The sequence below is a fragment of the Erythrolamprus reginae genome, chromosome 1 (assembly GCF_031021105.1).
Source record: "Erythrolamprus reginae isolate rEryReg1 chromosome 1, rEryReg1.hap1, whole genome shotgun sequence".
NCBI classification, from domain to species: domain Eukaryota; kingdom Metazoa; phylum Chordata; class Lepidosauria; order Squamata; family Dipsadidae; genus Erythrolamprus; species Erythrolamprus reginae.
Genome location: NC_091950.1, coordinates 394187435 through 394212596, shown reverse-complemented (window position 1 = coordinate 394212596; position 25162 = coordinate 394187435). Strand labels below are relative to the sequence as shown.

Below are 25162 nucleotides of genomic sequence, written 5' to 3'. Positions count from 1 at the left end.
CGGAAGAGACGTCTAGAGAAGCGATGGAGGAGGAGTAGGTCTGAGTCTGATCGAACACTTGTAAGAGCTTTTATTAAGACTTACAAAGTGGCGCTCAAGGCGGCAAGATGCGCGTACCATACCGCCTTGATTGCATCAGTGGAATCCCGTCCGGCCGCTCTGTTTAGGGTGACCCGCTCCCTTCTTAATCAGGGGGGAGTTGGGGAGCCCTTGCAGAGCAGTGCCGAGGATTTTAACACGTTTTTCGCTGATAAAATCGCTCAGATCCAGGCCGATCTCGACTCCAATTGGGAAACAGAGTCGACTGACGACGAGTCAGTCGAGGTGACTGGGGCACGTACTTGTCCACCTATCTGGGAAGAGTTTGATCTGGTGACACCTGATGAAGTGGACAAGGCCATTGGATCTGTGAGTTCCGCCACCTGCTTACTGGATCCGTGTCCCTCCTGGTTGGTCTCGGCCAGCAGGGAGGTGACACGGAGCTGGGTCCAGGAGATTACCAACGCTTCCTTGGGGAGGGGAGTTTTTCCAACCCTCTATAAAGAGGCGCTTGTGCGCCCCCTCCTCAAGAAATCTTCCCTGGACCCAGCCGTACTTAATAACTATCGCCCAGTCTCCAACCTTCCCTTTATGGGGAAGGTTGTTGAGAAGGTGGTGGCACTCCAGCTCCAACGGTCCTTGGAAGAAGCCGATTATCTAGGTCCCCAGCAGTCGGGTTTCAGACCCAGTTACAGCACGGAAACTGCTTTGGTCGCGTTGATGGATGATCTCTGGCGGGCCCGGGACGGGTTTATCCTCTGTCCTGGTGCTCCTTGACCTCTCAGCGGCTTTCGATACCATCGACCATGGTATCCTTCTGCACCGGCTGGAGGGGTTTGGAGTGGGGGGCACTGTTCTTCAGTGGTTCTCCTCCTACCTCTCCGGCCGGTCGCAGTCGGTGTTAGTGGGGGGTCAGAGGTCGACTCCCTTGTGGGGTGCGTCAGGGGTCGGTCCTCTCCCCCCTGCTATTTAATATCTACATGAAACCGCTGGGTGAGATCATCCGAGGGCATGGGGTGAGGTATCATCAGTACGCTGATGATACCCAGCTTTACATCTCCACCCCATGTCCAGTCAACGAAGCAGCGGAAGTGATGTGCCGGTGTCTGGAGGCTGTTGGGGCCTGGATGGGTGTCAACAGACTCAAACTCAACCCGGATAAGACAGAGTGGCTGTGGGTCCTGCCTCCCAAGGACAATTCCATCTGTCCGTCCATTACCCTGGGGGGGGAATTATTGACCCCCTCGGAGAGGGTCCGCAACTTGGGCGTCCTCCTCGATCCACAGCTCACATTAGAGAACCATCTTTCAGCTGTGACGAGGGGGGCGTTTGCCCAGGTTCGCCTGGTGCACCAGTTGCGGCCCTATCTGGACCGGGACTCATTGCTCACAGTCACTCACGCCCTCATCACCTCGAGGTTCGACTACTGTAACGCTCTCTACATGGGGCTACCTTTGAAAAGTGTTCGGAAACTTCAGATCGTGCAAAATGCAGCTGCGAGAGCAGTCATGGGCTTACCTAGGTATGCCCATGTTTCACCATCACTCCACAGTCTGCATTGGTTGCCGATCAATTTCCGGTCACAATTCAAAGTGTTGGTTATGACCTTTAAAGCCTTTCATGGCATTGGACCAGAATACCTCCGAGACCGCCTCCTGCCGCACGAATCCCAGCGACCGATTAGGTCCCACAGAGTGGGCCTTCTCCGGGTCCCGTCAACTAAACAATGTCGGTTGGCGGGCCCCAGGGGAAGAGCCTTCTCTGTGGCGGCCCCGACTCTCTGGAACCAACTCCCCCCGGAGATTAGAACTGCCCCTACTCTCCCTGCCTTCCGTAAAGTTCTTAAAACCCACCTTTGCCATCAGGCATGGGGGAATTGAAACATCTCCCCCGGGCATATATAATTTATGCATGGTATGTTTGTATGTATGTTTGTTAGTATATTGGGGTTCTCTTTTAAACTTTTTTAAATATTTAAATTATTTGGATTTGTTCGATTTGTTTATGCCTTGTTGTGAGCCGCCCCGAGTCCGCGGAGAGGGGCGGCATACAAATCTAAATAATAAATAAATAAATAAATAACTAAATAAATAAATAACTAAATAAATAATGGGAAATACATTCCTGTAAAGCAGTCTTTCTCAATCTTGGTAACTATAAAATGGCTGGGAAATTCTTGTAGAATTACATAATTCCTATGGTACTGTTGCCATCACTAAGTCTTCTTCTGAAACTCCTGATTTGTTTATAAATATGACTTAGTGGAATATATTAATTAATTAATTAATTAGACTTATGTAGACTATAGCTACAATGGGTTGTTTAGAAACAGTGAAATATTTATTGCTCAGAGAGCTCATCTGAAATTAGTATTTTTTTTAAATTAAACAATCTTATTATTGAAAAATTTCAACCTTGGTGCACCATAATTTTATAGAACTATTCAGATTTAGCATTGTATTTGTTGTGATTTAGAATATAGAATAACAGAGTTGGAAGGGACGTTGGAGATCTTCTAGTCCAACCCCCTGCTTAGGCAGGAAACCCTACACCACTTTAGACAAATGGTTATCATCATAAAAACTTCCAGCATTGGAGCATTCATAACTTCTGGAGGCAAGTTGTTCCACTGATTAATTGTTCTAACCATCAGGAAATTTCTTCTTAGTTCTAAGATACTTCTCTCCTTGATTTGTTTCCATCTAATGCTTCCTGTCCTACACTCATGTGCTTTGGAGAATAGCTTGATTCCTTCTTTGTGACAGCCTTGGAGATATTGGAACACTGCTATCATGACTCCCCTAGTCCTTCTTTTCATTAAACTAGACATACCCAGTTCCTGCAATCCTAATTTGTGGCCAGGAGTATAAAACAACTTGTATCAGAGAGTTTAATGTGTGGTTAAGGCAGTCAGTCTTTTAATGTTTCTATTCTTTATATTTTAATCTCCAGTCCCCTAATCATCTTTGTTGCTCTTCTCTGCACTCTTTCTAGAGTCTCAACATCTTATTTTTACATCGTGGTGACCAAAACTGAACGCAGTATTCAAAGTGTGACCATACCAAGGCATTATAAAGTAGTATTAACACTTCACGTGATCTTGATTCTATCCGTTTATGTAGCCAAGAATTGTGTTGGCTTTCTTTGGCAGCTGCTGCACACTGCTGGCTCGTATTTAAATGGTTGTCCACCAAAACTCCAAGATCTCTCTCCCTTACCACTATTGAGCAAGGTACCACATATACTGTACCTGTGCATTTTATTTTTCTTGCCTAAATGTAGAGCCTTACTTTTTTCACCATTGAAAATGTCTAGTGTTACAATATTAAGTAAATTCTTGGAAATGTCTGTCCTAGCCAAACTAGCTATCTGGTTCTCTCCCAGCAATCTTTCATCTAATTAACTCAAACTGGAGATGCAAAAATTAAATATCTCCATTAACATTATGAGTCATTGATTTGCAGTGTTCTTCTTTCCTTTTCCCTATGAATTGAACGATGGATACCAAAATTTTGAACTTCCTTTCAAGATGGTTAAAATCTATGCTGATACAGTTTTAGCTGTTTTCATGTAGTAATGTTTATTCATATATGTTAGCAGGTTGGGATTATAATCATCAATAGATAAATCTTGAAAACTGTCACAACCTTGATACCTGTTCTTGGTTAAAATAGCACACCTTATGAACCAGTGAGGTTTGTCCGCATGCTGTGTTTCCTTAGCAAAGGGACTCAATAAGTAATTGTGGGCCAATTATTCTCTCTTAAACCAGATTACCCACCCATATGGTATAATAGTTATTGTGGGGAGCAAGGATAGAGCGCTTGTATACCACCTTGAGTTACTATTGGAAAACAGCATGACTAATGCAGTGTTTCTCAATTATTTTTTGTTACGCCCTCCCCAGGAAGAAGTAAACATTTCGTGTTCCCCCAACTCTGCCAGGACGATTGTTTACAATATTCAGCACAAAACTCAAGCGGCTTATCAGTGTGATTGGGGTATAATGTGGTTAAGTGACACCTTAATTTATTTGGTTTCACGCTGTCCACAACCAACATTTTTAGACATAGTAAACATACCGGTCTTTCCTCGTCTCCCACCATAGTCACAGTGAAGCCAAGCGCTACATACGCTTCATCATATTTTCTCACCTTAGCTTTTGGGAGACTTATGTTTGTCTCATTATCTCCGTCTCTCTCCTTTCTTTTCTTCCCTGTTAAATATTTTCCCATGGTGTCTCTTAAGGGTATGTTATCTACACTTCATTCTCCTGCTCTGTGCTGTGTGCTATTGTTCGGTGCAAACCCCCCCCTACACCCTGTGGCAAAAAAAGCACGTTCCCCAGGGTCACGCACCCCCCCCCACCGGCATCGCTCCATGCCCCACTATTTGAGAAACGCTGAATTAATGAATCAATCAGTAATACAATTTCCCCATTTCTTGCATCAGTCATCAAATGTGATTCTTCTCTTTTTCTACTTATAAGGTAAGGCTATATATCCTGTTTGCCCTTCAGGGATCCAATGTGCTGTTGTCCATCCAGCAATGCTTACCTGCCTGCCTGCCTTCCTTTCTTTGCAAGGGTCTCTTGGGATATGAAAGCATTACCCTTCTCCTTTCGTTGATTTGCAGGAAGACGTGTATTCAATTTCTTTTCGAACAGCTCCCCAAAATACAAGCAACCGGCACAGGTTGTATTCAATACTTTATTTTTTCTTTAAAAACATCCCAAAGGCGTCAGTTTGGTTCACAGATGAGAAGGATGCTCACATGATAGCCAAGAGTGCTTCTCAGCCTTGGAAAAACAATCTGTATTCTGCACAGCCACTGAAAAACCTATTCCTCCCCCCCTTCGCCTAATGGATAGGATCCAAATGAGAGGAGCAGCAATTTGAGAGAACTCGGACTGAAGAAAAGTAGAATGAGGAATTGTATCGGACAAAGCGTCTCCTTAGCACAACATTCCAGAAACAGGACCGTGGAAGACAAGAACTGAAGAGAAAGAAAGGAGTCAGCTTCCTTTCCTGAGCTCCTGATTTTTGCTCTGTCACTCCCGATGGCAGAAATCCCGCCACACCAAGAGTATTATTTGGTCTTTGGTAGCACAAAGTGAGCATAAACTCAGTCAAAGAGTCGTCAACTTGCATATGAGGTGAGACAGCTGACCGAGGGGGCCAAAATTGAATACCCTCTTCATGTGCAGTCTGGGCTGCAACAGGCAAGGGTCAGTACCGACCAAGCACGGTGGCCAAGAGTGCCATGCGGATATACATGCCGTTTTCTGCCTGCCGGAAGTAGGCCGCGCGGGGATCCGAGTCCACCTCCACACTAGAAAGAGATGCCAAGAGATAAGGATTAAAAGCGTTGGTAATGAGAGCAGTCATGGGCCTGCCTTGGTCTGCCCATATCTCTCCAGCACTCCATGCATTGGCTCCCAATTGGTTTCCAGACGGCATTCAAAGAGTTGGTTATGACCTATGAAGCCCTACATGGCATTGGGCCAGATTACCTGCGGGACCACCTTCTGCCACATGAATCCCAGTGACCGGTTAGGTCCCACAGAGTTGGCCTTCTTCAGGTCCCGTCAACTAGACCAGTGTTTCCCAACCTTGGCCACTTGAAGGTATTTGGACTTCAACTCCCAGAATTCCCCAGCCAGCGAATGCTGGGAGTTGAAGTCCAGATATCTTGAAGTTGCCAAGGTTGGGAAACACCGAACTAGACAACGTTGCTTGGCGAGGCCTAGGGGATGAGCCTTCTCTGTGGGGGCCCCCGGCCCTCTGGAATCAGCTCCCCCCCAGAGATTCTTACTCCCCCCACCCTCCTTGCCTTCCGCAAAAGTCTTAAGACTCATTTATGCCGCCAGGTTTGGGGCGATTGGACTCTAACCCCCTGGCCGATAAATATTACGTATGGTTGTTGTGTGAATGGGTATGAGTGGTCTTTTTAACAATACTGGGTTTTATAAATGGGTACACTTAGTTTTTTAAATTAATTGGATTTAGATGATTATATTGTATTGTTCTTTTTAAATTTGTTGTAAGCTGCCCCGAGTCTTCGGAGAGGGGCGGCATATAAATCCAATTAAATAAATAGATAGATAGATAGATAGATAGATAGATAGATAGATAGATAGATAGATAGATAGATAAAATAATGAATGAATGAATAAATAAATAAATAATCCCTCATCACCACCACCAAATTTACTCTCCTCCCCTGCATAGTCTTGTAAAAGAGACCACTGCTTTACTCAATAAGAATGGTAGTTTGATCAAGCAGAAATGCTTGTTTTTGATAGGACTTTCTGAACTAAGAGTTTTGATGCCCATAACAACCTTAACAACCCAGGACGTTTAACTTGACCTAGAACAGAAGTAAGGCTTTGTTCTACTTTTCAGATAGAGATAAATGTGAGCTGCTGCTTACCATTCCCCAAGCATCAAGGATTGAGCCTTTTTTTTTTTTGCATTTAGGCTGGGTAGAAATTTCTTGGAAGAAAATCTTACCCAAGCGTGGCATATTTTATATTCCAGGAGAACATTAATGGACTGAGATAGGATTAGCACCTGATTTCATTGACACGGGGCATTGGATGCATCACCACCATCTTCTTCTTGGCCCGGGTCATGATGTGTGGTGTCAAGATAAATTGTCCAAAACACTAGAAAGGAAAGACATTTTATTTTTATTTATTTATTTATGATTTAGATTTGTATGCCGCCCCTCTCCGCAGACTCGGGGCGGCTCACAACAAAGTGAAAACAATTTACAACAAATCTAAATTACTGTCTAAAATTTTTTAAAAACCCCATTTTCTAAACACATGAATAGGTTCTTGGTTGTTAGCCGCTCTATCCCATCTTTTTCAAAATACGTTTCATAATACTCAGCCTGTGTGTTGCTCCAAGTAGTCGGGAATGAATTTAGAAACATAGAAACATAGAAGTCTGACGGCAGAAAAAGACCTCATGGTCCATCTAGTCTGCCCTTATACTATTTTCTGTATTTTATCTTAGGATGGATATATGTTTATCCCAGGCATGTTTAAATTCAGTTACTGTGGATTTATCTACCACGTCTGCTGGAAGTTTGTTCCAAGGATCTACTACTCTTTCAGTAAAATAATATTTTCTCATGTTGCTTTTGGTCTTTCCCCCAACTAACTTCAGATTGTGTCCCCTTGTTCTTGTGTTCACTTTCCTATTAAAAACACTTCCCTCCTGGACCTTATTTAACCCTTTAATATATTTAAATGTTTCGATCATGTTCCCCCTTTTCCTTCTGTCCTCCAGACTATACAGATTGAGTTCATTAAGTCTTTCCTGATACGTTTTATGCATAAGACCTCCCACCATTCTTGTAGCCCGTCTTTGGACCCGTTCAATTTTGTCAATATCTTTTTGTAGGTGAGGTCTCCAGAACTGAACACAGTATTCCAAATGTGGTCTCACCAGCATTCTATATAGTGGGATCATAATCTCCCTCTTCCTGCTTGTTATACCTCTAGCTATGCAGCCAAGCATCCTACTTGCTTTCCCTACCGCCTGACTGCACTGTTCACCCATTTTGAGACTGTCAGAAATCACTACCCCTAAATCCTTTTCTTTTGAAGTATTTGCCAACACAGAACTGCCAATACAATACTCAGATTGAGGATTCCTTTTCCCCAAGTGCATTATTTTACATTTGGAAACATTAAACTGCAGTTTCCATTGCTTTGACCATTTAGTTGGAGAGTCCACATTTTGAGCCCTCGGGAAACATGGATTCTGTTGGATAGGTGAGTCTTGGGCAGAGACTTGACTTTTTTAAACAGGGAACTTTTATTCTGGCATTTCTAGCACCACTCCAGCTCAGGTTAAATAGAACAGCGAACAGACTTCTGAAAGATCCTTTTAGAGTGCGGCTGTCACAATGCTTTAACTTCCCGCTCGAAAGTCCTCTTGTGCTTAGCCACTCAGGCTTCAGCATCAGCCTTCTTGGCCCGTCGTAAGTCGAGGACTTTGCGTTTTTGGCGGGGTTGTAAGTTGAGGACTTAACAGATTCAACCCACTGAAGAGACCAAGCCGAGGATTTGTTAAACTAATGTACGAAGTAGGCCCATGATGGCGAACCTGTGGCATGTGGATTCATATCTGCGGGCATGCAAGCCGCTTGCACTGGCTGCCGATCAGTTTCCGGTCACGATTCAAAGTGTTCACCTCGAGGCTCGACTACTGTAACGCTCTCTACATGGGGCTACCTTTGAAGAGTGTTCGGAAACTTCAGATCGTGCAGAATGCAGCTGCGAGAGCAATCATGGGCTTCCCCAAGTATGCCCATGTTACACCAACACTCCGCAGTCTGCATTGGTTGCCGATCAGTTTCCGGTCACAATTCAAAGTGTTGGTAATGACCTATAAAGCTCTACATGGCATCGGACCAGAATACCTACAACAGCGTTTCCCAACCGGTGTGCCGCGGCACACTAGTGTGCCGCGAGACAACGTCAGGTGTGCCGCGGCGAGAGGCGGCGGAGGAGAGTGGGCGGATCGGCCGGGCAATGGGGCAGGGCGGAGAAGCCAGGGGCGCGTTTGGCCGGAGGCACCTACTGCCGCACCTCCCTGCCCCTGCCTCCCCACGGTGCCTCCGGCCAAACGCGCCCCTGGCTTCTCCGCCCTGCCCCATTGCCCGCCCGATCCGCCCACTCTCCTCCGCCGCCGCCTCCTGCCTTGGGGCGAGCAATCCGGGAGTCCGGGACCGTGTGGCTTTGCGCCATGAAGAGAAAACGGCCGACTTTTCCCTGCTGCCGTTTTCTCTTCATGGCGCAAAGCCACACAGTCCCAGACTCCCGGATCGCTCGCTTCTCCGGTCAGCAAAGCCATCTGCCCAGGAAAGCGCCGCGCTGGCCGGAGAAGCGAGCGATCCGGGAGTCTGGAACTGTGTGGCTTTGCGCCATGAAGAGAAAACGGCCGACTTTTCCCTGCTGCCGTTTTCTCTTCATGGCGCAAAGCCACACAGTCCCGGACTCCCGGATCGCTCGCTTCTCCGGTCAGCAAAGCCATCTGCCCAGGAAAGCGCCGCGCTGGCCGGAGAAGCGAGCGATCCAGGAGTCCGGGACTGTGTGGCTTTCGGCCGGGCTAACGGGAGGCGGCGCGAGGCCGGGCGCTGGGGATGTCTGGGAGGGCGAGGAGGCTGATGGCTGCTGCGCACTCCACTCTCTCTCCGGCTCTCTCTCACTATTTCTTTTTCTCTCTGTTGCTGGCGTGGTGAACGAGAGAGAAAGAGAGAGAGAGAAAAGGAGGGGAGAGAGAATGAGAGAAAGAAAGCAAGAGAAAGAGAGGGAAAGAAAGCAAGAGAGAGAGAGAAAGAAAGGGGGAAGGAGGGAGAGGGAAAGACATAGAGGGAGGGAAGGAGGGAGAGAGAAAGAGAGCAAAAAAGAGAGGAAGAAAGAAAGAGGGATGGAGAGAAAGAAGGGAAGGAAGGAAGAGAGAGAAAGAGGGAGGGAGAAATAGAGTGAAATGGAGGAAGAGATATTTTTTTTGTCCAAACTTTTCTTTAGCCCCCCCGCCCCCCCTTCAGTGTTCCCCAGAATTTTGAAAACATGAATAATGTGCCGCGGCTCAAAAAAGGTTGGGAAACACTGACTTGGAGGACAGGTCATCTGGGTGCTTTCCACCTACCATCTCATATTCCTTTTTTAAAATTATTAAATATTTTTATTAATTTTTTAAATATCATAGAAACATAGAAGACTGACGGCAGAAAAAGACCTCATGATCCATCTAGTCTGTCCTTATACTATTTTCTGTATTTTATCTTAGGATGGATATATGTTTATCCCAGGCATGTTTAAATTCAGTTACTGTGGATTTAGCAACCACGTCTGCTGGAAGTTTGTTCCAAGGATCTACTACTCTTTCAGTAAAATAATATTTTCTCATGGTGCTTTTGATCTTTCCCCCAACTAACTTCAGATTGTGTCCCCTTGTTCTTGTGTTCACTTTTCTATTAAAAACACTTACCTCCTGGACCTTATTTAACCCTTTAACATATTTAAATGTTTCGATCATGTCCCCCCTTTTCCTTCTGTCCTCCAGACTATACAGATAACAATAACATCAATATAATATCAATAACAATAACATTAAAATATTCACACAACATATAACAATGGGCTCAGTATTTAAGTGCCCGCCACCAGACAACATTCATACCCCTCCACCAAAATGGGGGCATATTTTGTATATACCATTTTAACTCAAGAGCAATATATCTATTTACATATTATAAAGTGGGTGCTTTCCACCTACCATCTCATATTCCTGGACTGAAGCAAAGCGCTCCTTCTGGATGCGAGTCATGTAAAGAACATCCGTGTCTGGTAGAGCCTCTTCAATGTTCTCAAACTCCTCCTGGGAAAGAAACAATCAATATCACGCAATGGAACCAAGAACTACTGCAACGCTCGACTACTGCAACGCTCTGTGCATGGGGCTACCTTTGAAAAGTGTTCGGAACCTTCAGATCGTGCAGAATGCGGCCGCGCGAGCTATCATGGGCCTCCCTAGGTACGCCCATGTTTCGTCAACACTCCGCGGTTTGTATTGGCTGCCGATCAGTTTCCGGTCACAATTCAAAGTGTTGGTAATGACCTATAAAGCCCTACATGGCATCGGGCCAGAATACCTACGGGACCGCCTTCTGCCACATGAATCCCAGTGGCCGATTAGGTCCCAGAGAGTTGGCCTTCTCCGGGTCCCGTCAACTAAACAATGTCATCTGGCAGGACATAGGAGAAGAACCTTGTCTGTGGCGGCCCCACCCCTCTGGAATCAACTCCCCCCCAGAGAGTCGAATTGCCCCCACCCTCCTTGCCTTCCGCAAAATTTTGAAGACCCATCTATGCCGCCAAGCATGGGGGAATTAATTCCCCCCCCTCACTTTTTGTGACTCAAACATTTGAGATTGGTGTGACTGTTTTAGAATTGTTAGTATTTAATAATACGGGTTTTTAAATATAGTTTATATTGGATTTGTATTCTATTGTATTTTATTGTTGCTGTGAGACGCTACGAGTCCTCGGAGAGGGGCGGCATACAAATCTAATAAATTATTATTATTATTAAGAACCCATGAGGGTAAACTGCCCCCCTCTCCCCATCTTCACCTGTTTGATTCCCTTGGAGGCTACGAAGTCGAAGATATCGGAGGGCATGCGCAGGTTGGGAGGAGTAACATAGCGCAAGCTGACACGGTACAAGGTCAGAAGGCGGGCAAGAGAGTGGACCGTGCGCCCATGCTTCAGGTCTCCCACCATGGTGATCTGGAAAAGAGGGAAGAAGCTCATGAGGTTTCCTGATGTGTGGAAAGCAAGCATGCAGACAAAAGTATTGGAAATGTCAGGATTTACAGCCTGATGTAAAACTCCAGGTACGCTCTCTACATGGGGCTACCTTTGAAGAGTGTTCGGAAACTCCAGATCATGCATAATGCAGCTGCGAGAGCAATCATGGGCTTCCCTAGGTATGCCCATGTTACACCAACACTCCACAGTCTGCATTGGTTGCCGATCAGTTTCCGGTCACAATTCAAAGTGTTGGTTATGACCTATAAAGCCCTTCATGGCACCGGACCAGAATATCTGCGAGACTGCCTCCCGCTGCACGAATCCCAGCGGTCAATTAGGCCCCACAGAGTTGGCCTTCTCCGGGTCCCGTCGACTAAACAATGTCGTCTGGCTGGACCCAGGGGAAGAGCCTTCTCTGTGGCGGCCCCAACCCTCTGGAACCAGCTCCCCCTGGAGATTAGGATTGCCCCGACCCTCCTTGCCTTTCGTAAACTCCTTAAAACCCACCTGTTGTCAGGCATGGGGGAACTGAGATATTTACCCTTGCCTATGCAGTTTGATGTATGGTATGTTGTATGTATGATTTTTAAACAATGGGGGTTTTTAGACTTTTAATGTTAGATTTATTATTATAGACTTTTAATATTAGATTAGTCATTGTATACTGTTTTTATCACTGTTGTGAGCCGCCCCGAGTCTGCGGAGAGGAGCGGCATACAAATCTAATTAATAATAATAATAATAATAATAATAATAATAATAATAATAATAATAATAATTAATGTAAAGTATAAGGAATGCTGAGTCATGGTGTATCAGCGGAATGTGCTATGATCTGATTGGTCAATACCTGTATATATTGTAATGCGCCTTTGCATAGGTGTAGTCTGTTGTGTATGGTTCATGGTTAGTCTGTTGGTCAGTGAGTGGTCTGTGGTTTGTAGTAGTTTATGCTTAGTAGTGGTAGAGTCGTCTAGTGAAATAGTCTGATTAGGTGTTCTGTAAAATAGTATAGAGCAGTCATGGTGAACCTATGGCACGGGTGCCACAGGTGGCACATGGAGCCATATCTGCTGGCATGCGAGCCATTGCCCTAGCTCAGCTCCAACGTGCATGTGTGTGCCAGCCAGCTGATTTTTGTCTTGCACAGAGGCTCTGGGAGGGCACTTTTGGCTTCCAGAGAGCCTCCGGTGGATGGGGAGGGCATTTCTACCCTCCCTCTGCTCCAGGGAAGCCTTTGGAGTCTGGAGAGAGCGAAACATGAGCCTACTGGGCCCACCAGAAGTTGGGAAATAGGCTGTTTCCAGCCTCCAGAGGGCCTTCAGGAGGCGGGAGGAGCTGTTTTTGCCCTCCCCAGGCATTGAATTATGAGTGTGGGCACTTGCACATTTGCGATAGTGTGTGCCCACGCTCTTTCGGCACCTGAGGAAAAAAGCTTGCCATCACTGGTATAGGGTATATAGTTTTGATACTAAGAAGAAGTAAAACTCTTCTGAAGAAAGAACTCCTGTTGTAGTGTCTTTATTCTGGAACCTTTCCAGTGCCTGTTGTGGTTGGCTCTGGCCCAGCTCCTGCCCCAGGGAATGGGGAGGTGGATGCAGGGGAAAATTCAACATGTCACAGGCCTGTGTTATTGCCGACAGAATCAGTTCAGAGTTTAGTTTCCTCGGACGAAGAAGAAGGTGGGAGTGACTCGGCAGAGGAGGGCTTGGCACACAGCCCAGGTAGTCAATCTCCCTTATCTTCCGTTGATTCAGATGATGACGTTTTGGACCCACGCAAGCGCAGAATTATACGTAGAAGAGACCAAGTAAGAACATATTACAGGAAATAAGGGAGGCCACCTGTGTTTGGGTGGGGCTCCAGTAATTAGGGCTGCTGCTATAAATAGCAGCATGTGGGTTTGGCCGTTGTGGAAGAATATCTGATTGGAGTTCGTCAGGAATCTTGTGTTGCTGGACTTTGTTGCTTTTTCACACCTTTGAAACCAAAGCAGAGCAATGTGTGCGTGTCTCACTTCGTTGGAAGAAGAAGGGGTATGAAGTTTCTTCACAGCTGCTAGCTAAGTACTTAATGACTGCTTAAGGGAAATTGTACAGACTACCCAGTTGTTTTGGGAAGAGTGCTCTTTGCAATACAAAAAGAGTGCTTAGTTTATTTTGCATTTTGTGATGAAGAACATTGTTTTGAATTTTCAAACGTGTGTGTGTGTGTGTCTGAAATTTGTACCCTTGAATTTTCGGGAGGCTTCTACCAGAGAGCCCAGCAGAACAATGCCTGAGATCTTTCCCACTTCCAACGCAATTTCTAAAATTAACTCTGACAGGAAATAAGGCCACAACTTTACTTACCGTCATGCCATTGACAGTCCCCAACTCTTCACGGATGGTGAAGATGTCCAGCAGACCTTGAGTGGGGTGTTCGCCAACTCCATCACCTGCATTGATCACAGGTTTGCGGCAATGTTTGGCAGCCAGCTGGTATAAAATGGGAGGGGAAGAAGCCATTAAAATGAGCATTTGACTCATTTTCTTATTCAGTCACTTCATAAACCCTTTGTGGTTTCCATGTAAATTGTTCTTAATCAGAAACCAGCAAATCTGCCTCAGTGATTCCCAAGTATTTTCTTATGGGAAACTGTTCTGTCCAGTCCGGTTAATTAGCAGTAATTAAGCCCCAATGAAGAGTCGGAAGCAAAGCCTTCTGCCGCACGAATCCCAGCGACCGGTCAGGTCCCAAAGAGTTGGTCTTCTCCGGGTCCCGTCGACTAAACATTGTCGTCTGGCGGGACCCAGGGGAAGAGCCTTCTCTGTGGTGGCCCCGACCCTCTGGAATCAGCTCCCTCCAGAGATTAGAACTGCCCCTACCCTCCTTGCCTTTCGTAAACTCCTTAAAACCCACCTCTGTCGTCAAGTGTGGGGGAACTGAGACATCTCCCCCTGCCTATGTAGTTTTAGTGCATGATATGACTGTATGTATGTTTTTTATATTGGGGTTCCTTGCTTTTAGATTTTAAATGTACAAGTGTTATTTTAGATTTTGAATTATTAGATTTGTCAATGTATATTGTTTTTGTCACTGCTGTGAGCCGCCCCGAGTCAGCGGAGAGGGGCGGCATACAAATCTAATGAATGAGTGAATGAATGAATGAATGAATGAAGGAAGGAACGAATGAATAAATAAATAAAGTCACTATGTATATTGGTCTATTTACAAAGAAACGTGCTGGAAATAGCAATGAAATCAGAGGAATGTCAATTTGACTGCCAAAAGTCCAGCGTTATGGGCATAGCTGATAACAAGTGTCCAAAAGAAGTCATTAATTCAAGTCATTAATTCTCAGCCTGAACAGGTACTCACAAATAACTTTCAAAACTAGGATTGCAGTGTTGCAGAAGGATTTAAGAGAGGGACTCTTTTGGCTGCTAGTTCTCTCTCTCCATACAGGAACGCTGAACTTCTGCACCGGAAATTCATCCTCCTCCCCTTTTATACTATCTGTGATGCATAGAAGTATTCAATGCTTAGATCTACGTTGCTGGAGATACTCTTGTCTCCCTCGCATTCTTCTTACTCTGGCGTCTAATTTTGGGTCCACAATATCTCCCTCCTCATCTGACTTCGACATTACCACAGCTGGGAGTTCTGCAGCCTCTGGAGGGTCCCCAGGCCCTAACTCTCCCCCTCACTTTCCGATTCCTCTGATAAACACACTGGCTTATGATACCCAGACGGACCCAGTTCATTCTCCTCAAAGTCCATGATCAAAGGAACTGGATGCGAGCCAACCACAACAGAAACTACCTCAAAGTGCCTGGCATCATCTCTCTAAAGTCATAGATGGTGTTTGTTGTGCATTTGTGCTTTTAGACCCAACCTCAGGTCTCCATATTTTGGTCACACTATCTAAATTCCTACCCATACCCAGCTACAGTCAGCAGGCCAAGCTTCTCCTTTCTTTGCCAATATCAATTTTTTAATGATTTGGGTGAGACCATAGTCCACTGACACCAAATAATTGATGCAGTTGGCAGAACCATGTCTTCCCTACGAATTCCCTACGAATTTTATCAGAGTAAAAACTATGTTTATATAAGAACATAAGACCATAAGAAGAGCCGTGTTGAATCAGGCCAAAGCCCATCGAGTCCAGTATTCTGTGTCACACAGTGGCCCAACAATTGTCCATGGGGATCTTGAGCAGAAAGAGAATGCAAAACCCTCCCTTTCTCTTGACCCCCAACAAATGGTACCCAAGGGAATCCTGCCTGCCTCAACCAACATAGAGGCGGCACATGGACATCCGTTTCAATAACCACCGATACACTTGGCACCCATGAATGTGTCTAATCCTGCCTTGATGCTATGCAGGCTGACAGCTGTCACGACCTCTTCTGGAAGTGAATTCCATAAACCAACAACCCTCTGGGTGAAGAAATATTTCCCTTTGTTTGTCCTCACTTTCTTACCTATGCGCTTTAGGGAGTGCCCCCTTGTCCTAGTATTGTGTGATAGAGAAAAGATAAAGCCCTACATGGCATCGGGCCAGAATCACCAGGATCACTTTATTCATTTATAAATAAAGAGGCAATAGCATGGCGATCTCTGAAACGTTTAAAATTTATTTAAAACTACTAAAAATTACCCAGCTTCCATCAGTCCCTGCTGACTTGATCAGAGTATTAAAATCCCCATTTTTTATTTAAATAAATAAATAATAAAATAACAAATAAAGGAATCCAAGGTGAGAAAAGGAAGGGGAGACAGGGTTAATTTCTTTGAGCTCGTACCATATCTTGAACATAACACTCTGTAGCGGCCCCGGCCCTCTGGAACCAACTCCCCCCCGGAGATTAGAATTGCCCCCCACCCTCCCTGTCTTTCGTAAACTACTCAAGACTCATTTATACCGCCAGGCATGGGGGACTTGAGATATTCCTTCCCCCTAGGCCATTACAAGTTATGCATGGTATGTTTGTGTGCAGTGTTCCCTTTAATTTTTTTGGGGGGTGGGCGGAAAAGTATAGTGTCTGAGCGGCAGTCTGAGCGGCAGCAAGCAATCAAACAAACAAACAAACAAATAAAAAACCCACCCTGTTTTGCCTCAGAGAATTTCAAAATAAAATACTGTACTGTTTGTCTATAACAGTGAGCTCATAATAGGGCAACTCTATCAATATCAAAATGCCACTTAAATAGTTGAGCTAGTTTCAAACTAGATTTTGATTTTCTTTCTCTCTTCCTTACTCCCATTCTTTTTCTTTCTCTTTTCCTTCCTCTCTGTTTTCTATCTGTTTCTCTCTCTTCCTCTCTTCCTCTCTCTCCTTCCCTCTCACGCTTTCCCTCTCGGCTTCTGGGCAGGTTTGGAAAACTCTGAGTTGATGATGATTTTTAAGTGAGCGATTGCTCACTGCTCAGCTTAGAGGGAACTATGTTTGTGTGTATGTTTGGTTTTATAATAAGGGTTTTTAGTTGTTTTATTATTGGATTGTCACATGCTGTTTTTATCATTGTTGTTATCCGCCCCGAGTCTACGGAGAGGGGCGGCATACAAATCCAATAAAGTAAAGTAAGGTAAGGTAAGGTAAGGTAAGGTAAAGTAAAGTAAAGTAAAGTAAAGTAAAGTAAAGTAAAGTAAAGTAAAGTATAAAGTAAAGTAAAGTAAAGTAAAGTAAAGTATAAAGTAAAGTAGTAAAGTAAAGTAAAGGTAAAGTAAAGGTAAAAGTAAAAGTAAAGTAAAAAAGTAAAGTAAAGTAAAGTAAAGTAAAGTAAAATAAAATAAAATAAAATAAAATAACCCACCGCCCGTCCTTCATCAAAGCAACCTCTTCGATCCCTTGCCCATCTTTACCTCCACTGCACCGGGCTGGGGGTGTCTCAGAACGACGACATCAGCATAGCAGGTCATGGTCTGGACCGAGTCTGCCAGAGATTCTCCCTTTTGGCAGGATGAGGTGGCTTCAGAAAAGGGGAGCACAGAGCCCCCCAGGCGGTACATGGCTGCTGAAAAGGAGCTGCTGGTACGTGTGCTTGCCTCGTAAAACATGGAGGCCATCACCTTCCCCTGTGGCAAAAGTAGCTCTGGTTTAGTATGGCTGTTTTTCCTGCTCTCCCCCCAAATATCATTCCCATTGCTGCCATTCAACTTGTCCCTCACCTTGAGGATGTCAAGACTGCGCTCTTTTTGCACCAACATGCGCAGGTTGTGTGCGACGTTAAACAAGTGAGACATCTGTACCAAAAAAAAAGAGTGCATTGTGAAGAAGGCGCTTAGGCATTTAAAGTACAGTGTTCCCTCGATTTCCGCGGGTTCAAACTTCACGAATCGCCTATACCACGGTTTTTCAAAAAATATTAATTAAAAAAATACTTTGCGGGGTGTTTTTCTATACCACGGTTTTTCCCACCCGACGACGTCGTACATCATCGCCAAGTTAATAATTTTTGCAAATAACAAAAAAAATAATTATTGTTAATAAATAATTATGTTTATAAATATCAGGATTAGTAAGTGTCTTATTCAATGGTGAATACCAGTAATAATGGTGAGTAAATTGTTGTTAAGGGAATGGGAAATGGTAATTTAGGGGTTTAAAGTGTTAAGGGAAGGCTTGTGATACTGTTCATAGCCAAAAATTGTGTATTTACTTCCGCATCTCTACTTTGCGGAAATTCGACTTTGGCGGGCGCATCCCCCGCGAAAATCGAGGGAACGCATCCCCCGCGAAAATCGAGGGAACACTGTACAGGAATTCCATGAGTACAGACATGTAGGTAGAAGGAAAAAGCTAGAATGCAAATACCTGTCCCTTTGTGAACTGTTTGACTGACAGTATATGTTGCCCAACAAGAGGATGGAGTAACGGTGAGGTTTGAGGATGTGGCAAACTCTGGAGAGATGCCTGTTTGGGAAATGGGCCAACAAGGTATAATGGGCCATCCTGGACCATGGACAAGTCTGAAAGGATAATGGGAAAAAAAAGAAGAACATCACTTCAAGCAGAAGATGTAAGAGAAGATGTCTCTCTATCTCTTTTTTGGACTTTTCTTATCCAGCTCTACTTTTGGGTTGTTCCTCTAATTCTTTCCCTCCATAATCTTGAAAGCTTTCATTCTAAGCCAGTGGTTCTCAACCTTTCTAATGCCACGACCCCTTAATACAATTCCTCATGTTGTGGTGACCCCCAACCATAAGTCTACTGCCAATTCTCCCAACAGAGCTTTAAGCTGATTGGCAGGAAGGTCAGAGGGACACCCCCCCCCCCCCCTGTAAATGATTGGTCAGATTATAAAAATATGGGGGAGTTGAAATATTCCTTCCCCCTAGGCCATTACAATTTATGCTTGGTATGTTTGTGTGTATGTTTGGTTTTATAATAAGGGTCTTTAGTTGTTTTAGTATTGGATTGTTACATGCTGTTTTTATCATTGTTGTTAGCCGCCCCGAGTCTACGGAGAGGGGCGGCATACAAATCCAATTAGTAATAATAATAATAATAATAATAATAATAATAATAATAATAATGTTCCAAGACATCAGAATAAAAGCTTTAATTTCTAACACCATGGGAAATTTGTTTTTTCCCATGGTCTTAGGCAACCCCTATGAAATGGTCATTTGACCCCAAAAGGCATCCCGACCCCCAGTTTGAGAACCACTGTTCTAAGCTATTATCATTTATTAGAGCAACCAGAAGAGAAACGACTGTTTGCCCAAACCCTATATGGGCACAGGTCTCCAGCTAAAAAATGGAGACGAAGTTTGGAGGAAATTTGTCAGCAATAGGACAAACACCAGCAGAACAACAACTCTTAAAACTTTTTAAAAAGGCAGAACCAAATGGTGCTTTGCCCATATTCAGATTAGGTTCAATTAACTGATGCAACAAGCAAAGTGTAAGAAATAGTCAAACTGAGCTATAATATAAAAATTAAAATGTCAATTTTGAAATTTGATCATGGTGCTAAACTATCTTTGTCAAATGAGATGGGATATATTTAATGGATTGGCTTGGAATAAGATTGTTTTAACCAGGCCAGGATTAAAAACATTGTTCTAAGTTTATAGAAGACTTCTAATAAATCAATGGTTTTGAACTAGTTTGGCTCTCATTAGTTGATATGCGATGTTGCAGGGATATAACATTCCTTACTATTTTGTAATCAACATTAAAAATATATATTAATGCCATTGGTGCTTAAAACCTTGGTCTCCCTGCCTCAAAGAGTTCTGATATAAAAGCAAAGCAGGATCCTTTCTGGTCTTATTATCTATAGCAACCAAAATTCCCCCTCCTCATTTCTCCTTCAACTAACTTGCCCAGGAAGAATGGCTCTAAGAGCCTGAAATATACATGGCCATATCTGGATTTAAACAAGAAACTCTTTCCATAAGGCTAATTAGAACAAAACAACTGATTTGAAAATTAAATGAAATAGACAAAATATTGGCAGGATCTGATAAAAAATTTATAACCAAAATGTATACTTATCTACTAAATCATGAAAACATCGAAGAAATAGTTAAACCTAATATGATAGCTTGGATGACCAACTTTGGCTATGCAATTCAACTAGAAATGGTGATTAAAAAAATATTAGACTGCGCCAAATTTAGCAAATTAACATACGAGATACAAAACCAACAAAATAAGGACTATTACAAAGTGTGGGGGGGAAATATACAACTGGGTGGAAGTTAAGAAAAAGGTATAGCAAATAGAATTGTAAAAAATAAATTTTGTAAATATATAAATCGTAAATGTTCAATGTTGTATTGTATGATGTCCATAGTTCCCTCTAAGCTGAGCAGTGAGCAATTGCTCACTTAAAAATCATCATCAACTCAGAGTTTTCCAAACCTGCCCAGAAGCCGAGAGAGAAAGAGTGAGAGGGAAGGAGAGAGAGAGGAAGAGAGAGAAACAGATAGAAAAAAGAGACTAAGGAAAAGAGGAAGAAAAAGAATGGGAGTAAGGAAGAGAGAAAGAAAATCAAAATCTAGTTTGAAACTAGCTCAACTATTTAAGTGGCATTTTGATATTGATAGAGCTGCCCTATTATGAGCTCACTGTTATAGACACACAGTACAGTATTTTATTTTGAAATTCTCTAAGGCAAAACAGGGTGGGTTTTTTATTTGTTTGTTTGTTTATTTATTTATTTATTATTTCTGTGCCGCCCAGTCCCAAAGGGACTGCCGCTCAGACACTATACTTTTCTGCCCACCCCACCCAAAAATTAGAGGGAACACTGAAATGTCTAAATGTTTGTATGTTAAACAAAATAAAAATAAATTTTTAAAAAATGAAAATTAAATCACAGAGAGAGCAGCATTCTGAATCTGGGAAAAGAAGAACTCACCTGGCTCAGGTGCTTTTTTGATAGCTCTTTCTCTGAGATCATCAGCTAAACAAAGGAAGGGAACAAGAATTATGGACTAATAAAGGCAGCTTGCCATGGCTCCAGCCTTTTCCCCCTACCCCATCTGCCCCAGAAAGGAATCCATTCCAGGTACCCTTTCATCCATCACCTGGTAGCCCAGGATCTGAAGCACGGTGGATTCGGGGGGCCAAGTAGAATCTTGCATCTCCCACTGGGGCAGCTCGCCGAGGACTAGGTGCACGGCCACGGAAGGTCTCGGTTTGCACGGTGGTATGAGGACGCTCGGGTGTCTGCAAGACGAGAGGAACTACGCAACAGAGCCTTAGGGAACGCTTTCCCTTTACCACCAACAGCATCTCTCAAATTCCCCACCTTTATCCATCTATCCCCCAGCATCCTCCTCCTTTGTCCCTTCTGAGTGGAGTTCCAGTACCTACCTTCAGGATCTCTTTGGTGGGTGCTGGGAGAGGTACTGAGCATGGCCACTTTCGCACGTCCTGCCCGTAACCCGGAGACACGAGAACCTATGCGACACAAAATGCTCACATCTATTAGAAACATAGAAACATAGAAGACTGACGGCAGAAAAAGACCTCATGGTCCATCTAGTCTGCCCTTATACTATTTTTTGTATTTTATCTTAGGATGGAGAGATGTTTATCCCAGGCATGTTTAAATTCTGTTACTGTGGATTTACCAACCACGTCTGCTGGAAGTTTGTTCCAAGGATCTACTACTCTTTCAGTGAAATAATATTTTCTCACGTTGCTTTTGATCTTTCCCCCAACTAACTTCAGATTGTGTCCCCTTGTTCTTGTGTTCACTTTCCTATTAAAAACACTTCCCTTTTGAACCTTATTTAACCCTCTGACATATTTAAATGTTTCGATGATGTCCCCCCTTTTCCTTCTGTCCTCCAGACTATACAGATTGAGTTCATTAAGTCTTTCCTGATACGTTTTATGCTTAAGACCTTCCACCATTCTTGTAGCCCGTGTCTTTGGACCCGTTCAATTTTGTCAATATCTTTTTGTAGATGAGGTCTCCAGAACTGAACACAGTATTCCAAATGTGGTCCCACCAGCGCTCTATATAGCGGGATCACAATCTCCCTCTTCCTGCTTGTTATACCTCTAGCTATGCAGCCAAGCATCCTACTTGCTTTTGCTACCGCCCAACCACACTGCTCACCCAGTTTGAGACTGTCAGAAATCACTACTCCTAAATCCTTCTCTTCTGAAGTTTTTGTTAACACAGAACTGCCAATGCAATACGCAGATTGAGGATTCCTTTTCCCCAAGTGCATTATTTTACTTTTGGAAAATGTATTTTTTACATTTTACATCTATCTATCTATCTATCTATCTATCTATCTATCTATCTATCTATCTATCTATCTATCTATCTATCTATCTATCTATCTATTAGATTTGTATGCCACCCCTCTCCGTAGACTCGGGGCGGCTCACAGCAATAATAAAAACAGTGTACAATAACAAATCTAATATCAAATCTAATATTTAAAAATATCTAAAAAACCCTTGTTTAAAAACAAGACATGCACACAAACATACCATACATAAAATATAAAGGCAAGGGGGAGACGTCTCAATTCCCCCATGCCTGATGGCAGAGGTGGGTTTTAAGGAGTTTGCGAAAGGCAAGGAGGGTGGGGGCAATCCTAATCTCCGGGGGGAGCTGGTTCCAGAGGGTCGGGGCCGCCACAGAGAAGGCTCTTCCCCTGGGTCCCACCAGACGATATTGTTTAGTCGACATCAGTCCTAGCTAGTATTGGGTTGCTATCCGGTACATGCCACATTGGGTTCCGTTAGTGAAAATGGAGCTGCACGCACAGCTCTGGATGATGGGCAGGTGGTTGGGTGTGCATGCACAGAAGCAAAAAAATCACCAAAAAGTCACCAAAAAATTGCCTCTTGCACATGCACAGAAGCCAAATCTGGCTCAGATCCAGCGGGTGTGGGCACTCAGATGCGCGGCCAAACCCGCTGGACACACGCCCACTGGTCACATGGAGCTGTGCGCACATCGCACCTGTAGCTGCGGTAAGTAGGAACCCTCGCCTGGTCCTAACCCCTCTGGTATCAAAACGTCATAAAAAGGAGGTAGCCAAAAGGCCCATAGAGCAGTGTTTCCCAACCTTGGCAACTTGAAGATATCTGGACTTCAACTCCCAGAATTCCCCAGCCAGTGAATGCTGGCTGGGGAATTCTGGGAGTTGAAGTCCAGATATCTTCAAGTTGCCACGGTTGGGAAACACTGACATAGAGGATTCTTTTAATCAGATAAAGGGAGAATTTTTTTCCTCTACACCTCAATTGCTTTTGTATTTACCTGTCCGTCAATGTAAGCCACTTCTCCACGGAGAATAACGCGACGTACGGTCCCCTTCACTCGCATCCCTTCGAAAGGAGTCCATTTGGATTTGCTGAAAGCTGTGTGGGTTGGCACCAGCCACTCCTGCTCCAGATCCACCTGCCAGGAGATATAACAACTCAGAACAGTGGTCCTCCACCTTTCTAATGCCGTGACCCCCGTTCCTCATGTTGTGGTGACCCCCAACCATAAGTCTAGTGCCAATTCTCCCAACAGAGCTTTCAGCTGATTGGCAGGAAGGTCAGAGGGACACTCCCACTGACAACGCCTGATTGGTCAGATTGTAAAAATATGTTCCAAAGTGCCAGAATAGAAGCTTTAGTTGCTAACACCATGGGGAATTTGTCTTTTACCATGGTCTTAGGCGACCCCTGTGAAATAGTCATGTGACCTCCAAAGGGGGCCCGAACCCCAGATTGAGAACTTAGAAAGAACAGCTGCTTGTTGTTGTTGTTGTTGTTGTTGTTGTTGTTGTTGTTGTTGTTATTATTATTATTATTATTATTATTATTATTAATTAGATTTGTATGCTGCCCCTCTCCGAGGACTCGGAGCGGCTCACAAGAAAAAAAACCCCAGTACAAATCCAATATTTAAAAAACAGTTTAAAACCCTTAACATAAAAACAATCATACATCTCATGCAGACCATAGATAAAGTGGAAACGGCCCAGGGGAATCAATTTCCCCATGCCTGACGACAGAGGTGGGTTTTGAGGAGTTTACGAAAGGCAGGGAGGGTGGGGGCAGTTCTAATCTCCGGGGGGAGCTGGTTCCAGAGAGTCGGGGCCGCCACAGAGAAGGCTCTTTCCCTGGGTCCCGCCAGATGACATTGTTTTGTCGATGGGACCCGGAGAAGGCCAACTCTGTGCGACCTAATCGGTCACTGGGATTCGTGCGGAAGAAGGCGGTCCCGGAGATATTCTGGTCCGATTGTACAGATGGCAAGAGGGCCATTGAGTAGGCAGTCATGGCTTTGTGGCCAAAAAAAGCTTCCTAGCAATAGTTTTTGTGACAAAACAGAGTTAAGGGAAGGATGGCAGTTTGTAAGGCTCTTAGATTCTCCCTTCAAGCTCCTTCTCCTGCCACAGCAGCCCCACCTCAACGTAGGTGTCCTCCTGCACAGGCAGCCCAAATATGCGCCGAGGGTTATCATATAAGCGCTTGACAATGTCTTCCACAGTGAGGCGCCCTTCAGAAACGGCTGTAAGCAACAGGGGCAGCATAGTCTCCAGACCTGGGAAGCCTGGAGGAGGGTCCTTTCCGAGCTTCTCCTCCAAAGTGTGTGGAGCTGGAAGGAGAAAGGGAAGGAGAAATCGCAAAGGAGAAGCTTTCATACTGCACCTGTGTCAACTGGTGTTGTTTCTGGTGCAAATGAGCAGCAGTTAGCTTCCAATTAAGGCTCAGACACAGGGTTTTGAAATGAAATAGTCTGTTGTGCAATCAGGTTTGTTGCACAACACAAATTAGAACACAGGGAATGTCCTTCAGCTGCCAAAGTTCAAAGCAGATGGCAGAGCTGATGAGCCAGGTTTCCAAAACAACATTTCCAAGGCAAAATTATTCACAGGCTTCTTAACGCTATACTGCCCAGAACTGCAGAAATATATGTTTGTACGAAAGGCCAAAACTTCTAACGTGCTCTTTTCCTTGGAAGGATCAAACGTTGATTTTCTGCAAAGGGAACCTCCCAATCTCCTCCTCTTATATACACCCTGGGATTATAGACTGTGCACAGCTGTGCTCAAGTCCTCCTTCTGAGTCTGAGTAACTGTTCTTGCCTCCCCGGCATCCTTCTCACTCTTGCATCCAGAAGAGGGTTCCTCACCTCCTCTTCCTCATCAGATCAAAGCAAAGCCCCAGTTGGGGGTTCTATAGCCTCTGCATGATCCTCACATCCTATCTCTCCCTCCTCCTCACTGTCCGACTCCTCTGATAGCCACACAGGCTGACCATGCCCAGATGGACCCTATTCATCTGGCTCGAGGTCTGTTATCAAAGGACCTGGCTGCGA

The 25162-nt window shown here is 44.4% G+C and overlaps 1 protein-coding gene across 1 annotated transcript in view; it reads right to left on the bottom strand.

Annotated features, from left to right (window-relative positions):
* Positions 1–4734: 4734 nt before the first annotated feature.
* The window catches only part of CAD (carbamoyl-phosphate synthetase 2, aspartate transcarbamylase, and dihydroorotase), an 85987-nt gene continuing 65559 nt past the window's right edge, over positions 4735–25162 (bottom strand). The window contains exons 32-44 of the mRNA XM_070734979.1: positions 24249–24439; positions 23108–23248; positions 21193–21279; positions 20904–21045; positions 20735–20779; positions 18178–18332; positions 17532–17606; positions 17226–17438; positions 13726–13851; positions 11195–11350; positions 10338–10439; positions 6612–6706; positions 4735–5370 (exon numbers count right to left, since the gene is read on the bottom strand). Of these exons, the coding sequence (XP_070591080.1) occupies positions 5268–5370; positions 6612–6706; positions 10338–10439; positions 11195–11350; positions 13726–13851; positions 17226–17438; positions 17532–17606; positions 18178–18332; positions 20735–20779; positions 20904–21045; positions 21193–21279; positions 23108–23248; positions 24249–24439 (1631 nt within the window). The 3' untranslated portion in view covers positions 4735–5267. The remainder of the gene's footprint in view (positions 5371–6611; positions 6707–10337; positions 10440–11194; positions 11351–13725; positions 13852–17225; positions 17439–17531; positions 17607–18177; positions 18333–20734; positions 20780–20903; positions 21046–21192; positions 21280–23107; positions 23249–24248; positions 24440–25162) is intronic.